The sequence below is a fragment of the Colletotrichum jinshuiense genome, chromosome 1 (assembly GCF_051148585.1).
Source record: "Colletotrichum jinshuiense chromosome 1, complete sequence".
NCBI lineage: Eukaryota > Fungi > Ascomycota > Sordariomycetes > Glomerellales > Glomerellaceae > Colletotrichum > Colletotrichum jinshuiense.
In genome coordinates this window covers 3,557,880-3,568,840 of record NC_139302.1, presented here as the reverse complement: position 1 = coordinate 3,568,840, position 10,961 = coordinate 3,557,880, and the positions used below count along the sequence as shown (strand labels likewise).

Sequence of the window (10,961 nt, the reverse complement as noted above, 5' to 3'; positions counted from 1 at the left end):
ATCGATGTTGTCTCGGCCGTCGTCCCCTCTCGCCCTTCAAAGACTCGGGTGCGGCTACATGGCAGGGCAGCACTGTTGAACAAGATATGCGACGGTGACACTCGGGATCTTTCTCGTCGGACAGGCCGGGGAGGTGTTGGTCATCTCGCTGGGCAGTACACATGCTGAACATTTCATCAGAGGGGATGTTGGGCGCTCTTTAAGCTCGACAGCACGCGACGCATTCCATCTAAATCTATTCTCGTGGCGCATCCCACGCGCTGCTTCTAAAAGCATCGTTCCGACGCTGACCAGAATTCTCCCCTACGACTGAGGCCGGCGACGGCTTCCAACACGATGCCACAAAGCTTGGCGTGGCCAGGGAAGCTCACGTCAAGAGAAAAACGAGTCCTGCTCGTCTGCTTGGCAAAGGTGCCACGGCGATGCGGAGAGGGGAGGGGACAGAGAGTTGGCAGAATGCCGAGTTGCTTGCCGAATTGCAGCAAGGAGGACGGCCAATCAAGGCAAAGGTAAGTGTCCGAATAGATCGGCGCGTGGAAATGAGAATTGGAGTCTGCTAGACGCCGGCGCAGGTCCGTGGTCAGATTATCGTGGGCCTTTTCGCGAGGAGGCGTGGGTTGAAATCTCATTTGCACGAGCGCTCAGGCAGCAGACGACGACACACGCCGGGCGGGCCCAGGAAACCACCAGCACACGGATAGCGCCAAACCTCTGAGTGCAAATTCGCCAGTCTGTGCGAATGGGTTGGGTAGTTCGGATGGCATAGGGCCGATTGCTCGCCAAGAGGACTGGGTGGTTGTCAGCGCTGTCTGGTTCCTGTCGTTGATCGAATCGCCGGCTGTCAACCACACGGTTCCTGGCCGTGAAGAGCGGAGGTTTGTGACTCCAGAACGGAAGACATGGAAATCGAGGTTCGAGGAGGCGAGCTGAGCGGCAGATTCGAGAGCCAACAGAGACTATTGTTTGGGCTAGCCATGCCAATAGCTATTGAGCTTGAGCATGAGCATGCGGATATACCCACTAGTCAGGGGTTCACGAAGAGGCTGAGTGGTCCCGTTACTGGGTTATGCAATTCCTTTCAGGGTGCATTGTGCAGTAAGATCCGTTCTGGACCGGATGATTAGGAGATAAGGCAATGGCGTGTTGTGGCGGTGTCCCGCGCGAGCCAAATGGGAGGGGGGAGACGGTATTGAGAATGGCGGTCTCATGTCCCAGGCTAGATGCTTTTTGGGCCGAAGCTGAGCTAAGGAGGGTTGCTCCTGTGGCATTCTGTATTGACTGATGAACGCTAGGATGCAGCACGTCAGCGCCAAAAAGTAACGTCGTCCTGAAAGGGAAATTGAGGCCGCGAGCCAGCAGGCAGAGCAAGCCGGTCTTCCAGACGCAAGAAAAAAAAAACACCAAGACAGTGCTGCACGAAAAGGGCACATGCCATGGCAGATGTGCCGTGGACAGGAAGATGCAGGCCCCTGGATTGCGCCGTCAAGAGTGGCGTGAGCCACCACAACGCCGCCAAATGTTTCTCCAAACTCCTGGGTCGCGGCGACTAGACAAGTGGCTGCGCGGACGGATACCACGAATGATCTTCTGCCTGGCAAACTATGCAAACCGGCAGCTATAAAGAAAGATGCGAAACTGGTGGTCGTTGATGAAGATGCTAGGTAAGCCCATCATGGTTAAGGGCGGCGAAGATGGAAATGACCCGGAGGTGGTCTGCGAGGCACAAAGACGTCGCAAATATCGGCGTGCGCCGATTGACTGGTGGTCTGAGAACCGACTGTCTTGCCTTGGCTATTTTCGTCGTCGGAATTGATCGTGTCTTCGATCTCGAGCGGCCTGTATCTCAGGGAGAAACCCAGCATATCCCCAGATAGTTCTGCATTTGCGTGTAAGTCGGGCCAATTCCGTCCTTGGCCGAGGTTGGGCGGAGGGCCAATCAACCGCTACCGCCGTGCAAGTATGTCTTACGGATACGAGATTTTGGAAAGAGATTAATATGCAATGCATGCACAGTCATTGCTGGGAGAGCACTCAGCCCATGCACATCTGACAGCAGACCGGCTCGGCATTGGCTGGCTTGGCCCGCCACACCAGATCGCAATTCCAGGAACAGGCAGACATCGACTAATGGTTGTCGAGGAACACGAGGCGTTCGACATTGTCGAATTTTTTTTGTTTTGTGAAAAGGGCCAAGTGGTGCATGCATGCAAGAGGCGGCTCCCGACTTGTCGAGAGTGGCCCTGGCAACTCGTTTCTAGTTGCTGAACCAGCTGCGCGCTATTGGGTACTAGTTGGGTTCGAATAGAGTTAATGGCTGTCTTAGACAACCCGCAATACCTGGGCCGTTCGACTAGGCAGAGGGCTGCTGAGCTACGGCTGGGATGGGGCCCGATAAAGGTTTTCATTGCCACAGCGATTCGGTTTGCACCTTTGTTCGACATTGGCTGGTTGTGTTGCAAAACATTGCAGCAACGGCCCGCCGTTTAGCCCAGTGGTGGTTCGATAAGACCATCCTGGATCAAAGAAGCGCGGGGGAGGATGTGACCGCCAACCAGCCCATGCTACCCTGCTATCAAGGTCAGGGTGCAGAAGAGCACCAAAGGAATCGTTGCCAAGTTCGTAAACGATACTTAAGGTTATCTCGGCGAGGGGGGGCCACCCCCTTGTGCTCTTTGCAGTGATGGATAGGCCGAATCGGGAATTTCATCTCCAGTCATACATACATTACCATGTCAGTTGCTGATAGCAGGGAGCTCCGCCCCGGCAAGTGGACCACCACAGGCTTTGGGCAGGGAAGCTGTCCAGGGATTGTCAGAGCGGAGATGGAGAGAGAACGCTGGGTGCGCCGTCTTGATCGACACCGAAAAAGCATTTCTTTGTGATGTTGGGTTACATGAACTACTGGTAGTAACGGCGAACCAGGGCCGATCCCTAAGGCTGACTGGGGTGCGATGCGATGCGGCGCTGGCAGGTCTTGGGCTTTCGAGAATGAGAGAGTGAGAGAGAGAGAGAGGGCTGAACGCCGTCGGAGGCATAAGTTCGGCCAGGTAGAACCAAAACCGTAGCCTGGTTTTGTTAGGGTGAGCGGGCGTGTTTGACCACCTTATCGCTGGCAACGTGCTCCGGATGGAGCCTGACCAAGGCTCGTCTTCTAGAGGGGTTACAGGGACGCACTAGACGTTCGGTTATGTGCCGGGTCAGAAAATGTGCTTGCCCTGCTCGCTCCAGAGGAAAGCACGGTCTGACAACCAACCCTGAAAGCGGAGAGTGTTGGCACTTGGCTTATTGGCAACGCGTAAGACTCTTCAGCAGTAAGACGGACGGTGCAACATCAGTAGGTTGGAGACGATTTCCTGTGTCCGTCTCCCCCCCTTTCCCTGTCCCGACTTTCGCCCGCCCTCGAGGCCCCATGTTCTCCACCAGACCCGATACGGCAACTGTCCAGTACGTACCTTGGAAATAAAAAACGGGGCGTGCATGGTGACCCACTTCACCACACGGATCATCAGGGACGACGTGGTGCGTCGATATCTGCCTCCCCCACAGCGTTGGCGTCAGAGAAAGAGGCCGAATCGTCCTGACTCGTCCCATCTTTGAAGGTCGTCTCGTATTGCAATCCAATGGCAGCAGCAGACAAAGAGCATTGACCATTGTTTGATGGGTTGATGGGTTGACACGTCCTAGATGGAGATGGCTCAACGGGCTTCGCTTGTTAGATCAGCCATTATGGAGTATCGTCTTCCGCTAGCACCATGACTTGGTATCTCAGTTCGTAGCGGTAGATGACTTGCGGGATCCCGCCGACAGCCTTCCCGTTCTTGCTGACGTCTCTTGGCAGAGTCGGGTTCCAAAGAACTGGTACGACGGCGGCAACTGTTCTCTCTTTGTTTCCGCCGCTCCGGAAGACACTGATGTGTTACCAACCATGTTGTAACCCCACCGGCGTCGATTTGGAACGCCCGGTTTGAGAGCGAAGCGGCCCTTCCCGGCGGTTGGGCGGTATTGTGGTCCAGTATTGGCATTCTTGGCTCCCAACTTGCTGTTTATCGGTAATGGGGATCGAGGCCTTTGCCAATAGCCCTTGCCTCGTTGGAAATATCAAGCCATATTGGTGACTATCAGCTGCCCTGGCGGTGGTATCTTTATCCCCAAGCCAAGGCTGAAGCTGCGTATAACTGGTCACTTGACTTACATCGAGGTGGATGGATGCCGAATCGAGAAGGGTTTGCCACACAATATATGCGCCTCATCGGCCGAGTTTCTTGGTCGTTTCGGCGGCTACGGCAACCACCCCGGCAGCCTTGAGCAGCCTCTAAAGCCTACGTTCATGCAGAACGAACCATGGAATATCTGGGGGGAGGGGGGTCTAGGGACTCGAAGAGGCAGGGCCAGCCTCAGCCACAACCTTCAGCTCGATGGAGATGTTCGGAACCCAGGTGGATGGCGCTTCGAGGGAAAAAAAAAGCCCCCTGACGTCGATCGTGAGTCTGCTCCCCTCCGGGTTCCCCACGAACAAATGCTGCCGCTGGACAGCGTAGTAGTTGTGGACGACGGGTTCCCTGAGCGGTGTACGCTGGAACAAGTGAAGCCCTTCCAACCCCTTCCCTGTACGAGTGACCGAGAGAGCGAGAAAGCGAGAGAGATATCCATGGTAGTCATTCTGTATTCCTGCCGCTTGCAAGCAGTCAGCGGCCGACCGCTTCTCTGTCTCTCTACAGCTGCTTGGTGAGCAACTGGCTAAGAATGGCACTGACCACACACCACAGGCACAGACCCCCGGCACCCTGTCCACTGATCTGGCCAGGATAGGACGACTAACCGTAAGGAGAAATAGGTACGTACCGCAACCCCTGGGTGACCAGGCGCCGCTCATGCAATACCCTGGTGCGCTAGACTGATCCCCAGAGCATCTTGGAGAAAACACAAGCCAGAACCAATTCCCGTCACGTTGGGTCGAGACGAACGAATGGAGGCGGGAGGCGAGGCGCGCACGAACCCTCACTCCTCTTGTCCCCAGTTCCCAGCTCTCTCCCACTCTGGCTTCCGCAACTCCCTCCCACTCCCTGCATCTTTGTGTGTTAATCTCCACCATCCTCATGGCTGCCATTTGGGCCAGGTGCTGGACTGTGAGCCCGGCGGTTTTGGGTTTTTGGTCTTCTATTTTTTCTATTCGTCTCTTTTCGCCTACCTTTACACTTCTCTCCTAGCTCCTAGCCCCAAGCCTCAAGTCCTCCTCCCCCCTCAGCTGGGGCGTCCCCTTGTCTTCTGGTCTTCCGCCTCCCCCTGGTTCCTGGCCGGGCCGCCGGCTTGAGGCGCTTGCACAGCTCGCACAAGATGGGTCGAGATAGACAATACCGTCTGCCATGGAAACGGCAACGGTGAGGACGGCACGACCTGGAGCGTTCCACGTTGGGAGATGGTGCCGTCGTGGGTAGAGCTCAGGCACAAAGAGACGGTAACGCTATTCATTGCTAGCGCCCCCCGGGCTCTTTCATTGTCTTTCTCCTCTCTCCTTCAGCCCGCCCGCCAGGCTGCTCTTCGGCTCACGTCCCTGGTCCCCTATTCCATGCTCGTTGCCATCTCACCTGCATCCTAGCATGACAGTCGAAGGCCGGGTCCCACGTACCAGCACGCCCCACACTACACGCCGTGGGTGCGGCTTCGCGCCCATCTAGTCCGCCCGGCTAGCCTTGCTAATCCCTCTTCAAGCTTCATACGACATGGCATTCCTCTAGCTCCGTTTGTGGCCACTCTTCCGATGTGCTTTCTCGCTAACCCCTGGCCCACGAGGCCCACGAGGAGGAGATCACCTATCCCAAGCGGGAGGACTCGACCGGGGCCTAGTCGGGTCTATCGCGTACCCGTTTCCCTAGGGCGCTCCGTCGCATTGGCTTGTCTGCCGTCAACTTGAGATTGCCTACCCATGAGATGGAAATGATATATAGCTTCATCCTTCCCCGGTCCATATTGCCTTTCTTTTCCTCACCACTTACCACTTCTCTACATTCCTTAATATATCCATCTTGTGTTGGGTTCTGCCTCTTGGCGCACAATTGTCACCATGAGGACCGCACAGCTTTCTTTCGCCTTTCTTTCCACCTTCACGCTTGCTAATGCCGCGGCGGCTTACCCCCCCGGCCTTTACAAGCGGGCAGCGCCTCAAACAACCCTCGCCCATGGTTACGTGTACCAGGGCTGTTATGTGTACGAATCCCCCCCACTAACACGGGACCCGGGAGCAAATGCTAACTGAGGAACAGCGATGTCGGCCGAACCATCTCCGCTGCCAACACGGCAAGCAACCAAATGAGCAACGAGGCCTGCACGACTTTCTGCTACGGCAAGGGTTTTGCCTACGCTGGCACCGAGTACTATAACGAATGCTACTGCGGCAATGCTCTGGCCACGGGCGGTATTGCCGCCAACGAGGCCGACTGCACCACGGCATGCAGCGGAAACGCCACCCAGGCCTGCGGTGGCCCCAACCGCCTTACCATGTACAAGACCTCTCTCATTGTCGGCCCTTCAGTCAACCCCGGTGTCGGTGATTGGAGCTCAATCGGATGTTACTCGTAAGTTGAAGACGCCCTGCCACGGGCCTTCGCCGCAATATGAACGAGGGGACTAACAGCCTGACAGGGAGGGAACTACGGGTCGTGCGCTCACCTACGGTGTTGGCACCGTCCCTGGCGCCGAGATGACCGTTGCCAAGTGCACTGCTGCTTGCAAGGCTGCCAACTACATCCTTGCCGGTGTCGAATACTCTGGAGAGTGCTGTAAGTAGTCGCCACACCTGCGAATACTCGCCGCGAGTTGCTAACACGGCAAACAGACTGCGGCAACACAATTTCCAACGGCGGCGCCCCTGCCGTGGATGGCTGCAACATGCTCTGCAACGGAAACTCATCCGAGTACTGCGGTGGCGGTAACCGGTTGAACGTCTACGACTTCCAACACCAATACAAGCCCGTGAGCAGCTCGTCGTCAGCCCCGGCGGCTACCGGCACTCCGGCAACCAGCGCCGCCGCCTCCGGCACCGCCATCACCGGTGGGGTTGGTACCAGCACCGCCGCCTCCGCCTCCGCCGTTCCTACCGGCCCCAGCCAGCCCGCCACCGTCGGCGCCTGGAAGTTGTACGGCTGCCAGACTGAAGCTACCAACGCTCGTGCTCTCAATGCCAAGACGACTGCTTCTGACGACATGACCCTGGAGAAGTGTGCCACTTTCTGCGCCGGTTACACCTATTTCGGTGTCGAGTACTCCCGTGAGTGCTATTGCGGTAACTCTTTTGGCGCCGGCTCTGTTGCCGCCCCCGCCAGCCAGTGTTCTATGAAGTGCATGGGCAACCAGTACCAGTACTGCGGAGAAGGCAACCGCCTTTCCGTCTACACCATTGGCACTGCTACTCAGCCTACCTCCGCTTCTCCGACTGGCGCCGCTACCTCGACCTCTGCCGCTCCCGTCGCCACAGGCTTCCCCACCGGCTGGACGAACCAAGGCTGCTGGGTTGACAACCTCAACGGCCGCATCCTCCTCAAGCAACTCCAGGACGACCCTGCCATGACTCTTGCTTCCTGCGCCCAGGCCTGCTCCGCCGCGGGCTACACGGTTGCCGGTGCAGAGTATCACACGCAGTGCTTCTGTGGCAATGCCATCTACAACGGCGGTGCCATTGCTGCCGACCCGACAACCTGCAACACAGCCTGTGGAGGCAAGCCTGCCGAGATGTGTGGTGGCGGCAACCGTATGACCATCATCTCTCTGGGCACCCCCAAGGCCTACGCACCTCCTACGCCCCAGCTCAGCGGATTCAACGGCAGCTGGACTTACCAAGGCTGCGCCGTGGACGTTGGAGGCGACCAGCGGACCTTCTACTGGCAGAACTTCTTCCCTGGCGTCATGACACCCGGTATGTGCTTGGACAAGTGCGCCGAGTTCGGCTACATGGCCGCCGGCCTTGAGTACGGCGAGGAGTGCTACTGCGGTGATCCCGCCAACATCGTCACCCAGGGTGCCAAGTTCGTCCCCGAAACCGAGTGCAACATTGTCTGCCCCGGTAACCAAAGCTCCATCTGCGGCGGCGGCGCTCGCATGTCTACTTACTTCTGGACTGGCAGCAAGCCGCTCTACTCCTGGACCTTCGGCACGGATGACAAGACGGCCGGCAGCTACGAGCTTCTTATTGGCGGTGTGTGCATTCCCTTGATGACCATGGAGAGTATCACTGGCAAGGTTTCCTTCCTCGAGAAGTTCGGCACTGGCCCGCCCAACTCCACTGGCGCGTACGAGCTCGATCTGTCCCTCGTCCCCGATATCAAGAGCGCCTGGAGAGAGATGCACGTCAAGACGGACATTTTCTGCTCTGCCGGTCTCACCCTTCCCGACAAGGCTGGTCGTCAGCTCACTCTTGGAGGCTGGTCTGGTGACTCTACCTATGGTGTCCGCCTCTACTGGCCCGATGGCAAGCCTGGCGTCCCGGGCACCAACGATTGGCAGGAGGACGTCACGAACCTCCGCATGCAGGATGGCCGCTGGTACCCCTCTGCCATGATCATGGCCAACGGCTCCATTTTCATCATTGGAGGTGAAGAGGGATCCAACGCCGCCGCCGTGCCTACCATCGAGGTCCTTCCCTACACGGGCTCCAAGCCTCTCAAGATGGACTGGCTCGAGCGCACCAACCCCAACAACCTGTATCCCTTTGTTGCCGTCCTTCCCAGCGAGAACATCTTCGTCGCTTACTGGAACGAGGCCAGAATCCTGGACAAGACCACCTTCGCCACCACGAAGGTTCTCCCCAACATCCCCGGTGCCGTCAACAACCCCTTGGGTGGCCGAACCTACCCTCTTGAGGGAACCGGCGTCCTTCTGCCCCAGAAGGCTCCCTACAACGACCCTCTCGGTGTCCTCATCTGCGGTGGTTCCACCGAGGGCCCCGCCACTGCCCTGGACAACTGCGTTTCCATCCAGCCCGAGGCCGCCACCCCCAAGTGGGTGCTCGAGCGTATGCCCTCGCGCCGTGTCATCTCCTGCGTTGCCCCCCTTCCTGATGGCACCTATCTGATCAACAACGGAGCCAAGCATGGTGTTGCCGGTTTCGGTCTTGCCAACGACCCCAACTACAACGCCCTCCTGTACGACCCTACCAAGGAGATTGGCCACCGCATCACCGTCATGGCTAACACCACCATTGCTCGTCTCTACCACTCCGAGTCCATCACTCTTCTCGACGGTCGCGTCCTTGTCAGCGGTTCCGACCCCGAAGATGGCGTCAACCCCCAGGAGTACCGTGTCGAGGTGTTCAACCCCCCGTACCTGACCAACAAGAAGACCCGCCCTACCTTCACCCTTGCGCAGACAAGCCGAGACTGGACGTACGGCCAGCAGGTCACTTTCACCATCGGCCACCTTCCTCTCCACGGTAACATCACGGTCTCTCTCCTCGGCGCTGTGTCTTCGACGCACGGAAACTCGATGGGTGCCCGCACCATCTTCCCCGCCGTCACTTGCAACTCCTTGAGCTGCACCGTCACCGCGCCGCCCCGTGCCGGTATCGCACCTCCGGGCTGGTACCAGTTCTTCGTCCTCGACGGTGGTATCCCCGCCGTCGGCGTCTACGTCCGCATCGGCGGCGACCCCGCTAGACTGGGCGAGTGGCCCAAGGTCACCGGCTTCAAGACCCCCGGCGTCTAAACGCCTCCACAATCCACAATTCTTGGACCGTAATTTCTTTTCTTTACTTTAGACTAGGGACTTGGTGTTGATACCTCCTTTTTTTCTGATTTACAAGCGATATCCCACCTTCTTTTCTTGGCCGTTAGGCATACGAAGACCACACAAACTGGTCGTTTGCCCGGTGCCGGACGAGCACGGGGTGGGGAGGATCGCACCACAGTCGCTCTTGGAACAATATGCTTGGAGGATTTTCTTATTTCTTTTTTCTTCACGGAAACACATATACTCACGATGATGTACATGTAGAATGTTTGTGAACCTTCTACTAGACGGGGCCGCTCTTTGGCATATGGTCTGACTAGTGTATATTATTAATGTCTATGCTTTCAAAAATAACTGTCCCTTTCTCGGTGAAGTGCTCTGTGATTCCATGGTCTCACTGGGACTTTGAGCCTGTTGTTAAACCCACCCCGGCTTGGCTGTTCGGGATGGTGGCGGGCGGCATCTTCCTGGAGGGCTTGGTGGAGGTACCCCCCTCCCTTGACCGCCTTCTTCCCCCCTTGCGCGCCGTAAAGGCGAACTATCTTGCTATTTTTGCTCAATGCTGGAGGTTAGCTGAAGCCAAACTCTAAACTGTTGGTGTATTGAGACAAGAGGGTGAGAAAGACATGGGGCGTTTGACATGATGATCTCCGCGGGGGGGGGGGGGGGATACGTCCCTCCGCCCAGAAAGCGGCCTGCCCCCAAACGGCCTCTTTCACAACACCGTTGATGGCAATTCGAAAAAAAAAGACGTTTTAAACTGGAGATACAAAATCAAGAGGCCAGAAAAGCCCCTTGTAATCCTTCTCCGTCTTCCTTCTCTCTCTCTCTCCCCTTTTCCGCCCCCTCCTTCGGCCCTTCTTCCCCGAACTTTGACCGCCGTTGCATTCGAAATTTCCTAAATGGGATATGATAGGGAAGAAAGAAAGAAAAAAACGGGGATCCCTTTTCTTTTTTTTTCCTTTTGAAATTTTTTTGGGTTTCTGCTGATGAAGTTCCATTACGGTTGGAGCAGCAGCAGCAGCAGCAGCAGCATATGCGCGACGAACTGAAACAAGCACAACAGGGAAATAATGATTCCAAACGATCGGCACGATTCCTTCCTGGTGTTATCTTATTATTATCATATAACAAAAAAATTTCGTTGCTTTTGGCGGACGGCAGTGGGGGCGGGGGGGAAGAATGATTGATTCCACATACATGCATGCATGCGTCTGTCTGTCTGGGCCCCTTCCCCGGGCTAG

General features: G+C 56.8%; 1 protein-coding gene across 1 annotated transcript; it reads left to right on the top strand.

Annotated features, from left to right (window-relative positions):
* Positions 1–6,061: 6,061 nt before the first annotated feature.
* Positions 6,062–9,693, top strand: EsH8_I_000894 (glyoxal oxidase N-terminus-domain-containing protein; the record flags this gene model as incomplete). The annotated part of the gene is made up of 4 exons (XM_083268307.1): positions 6,062–6,204; positions 6,261–6,572; positions 6,640–6,776; positions 6,833–9,693. The coding sequence occupies 4 exons, from the start codon at positions 6,062–6,064 to the stop codon at positions 9,691–9,693; spliced, it is 3,453 nt and encodes a 1,150-aa protein (XP_083118745.1).
* Positions 9,694–10,961: the final 1,268 nt, after the last annotated feature.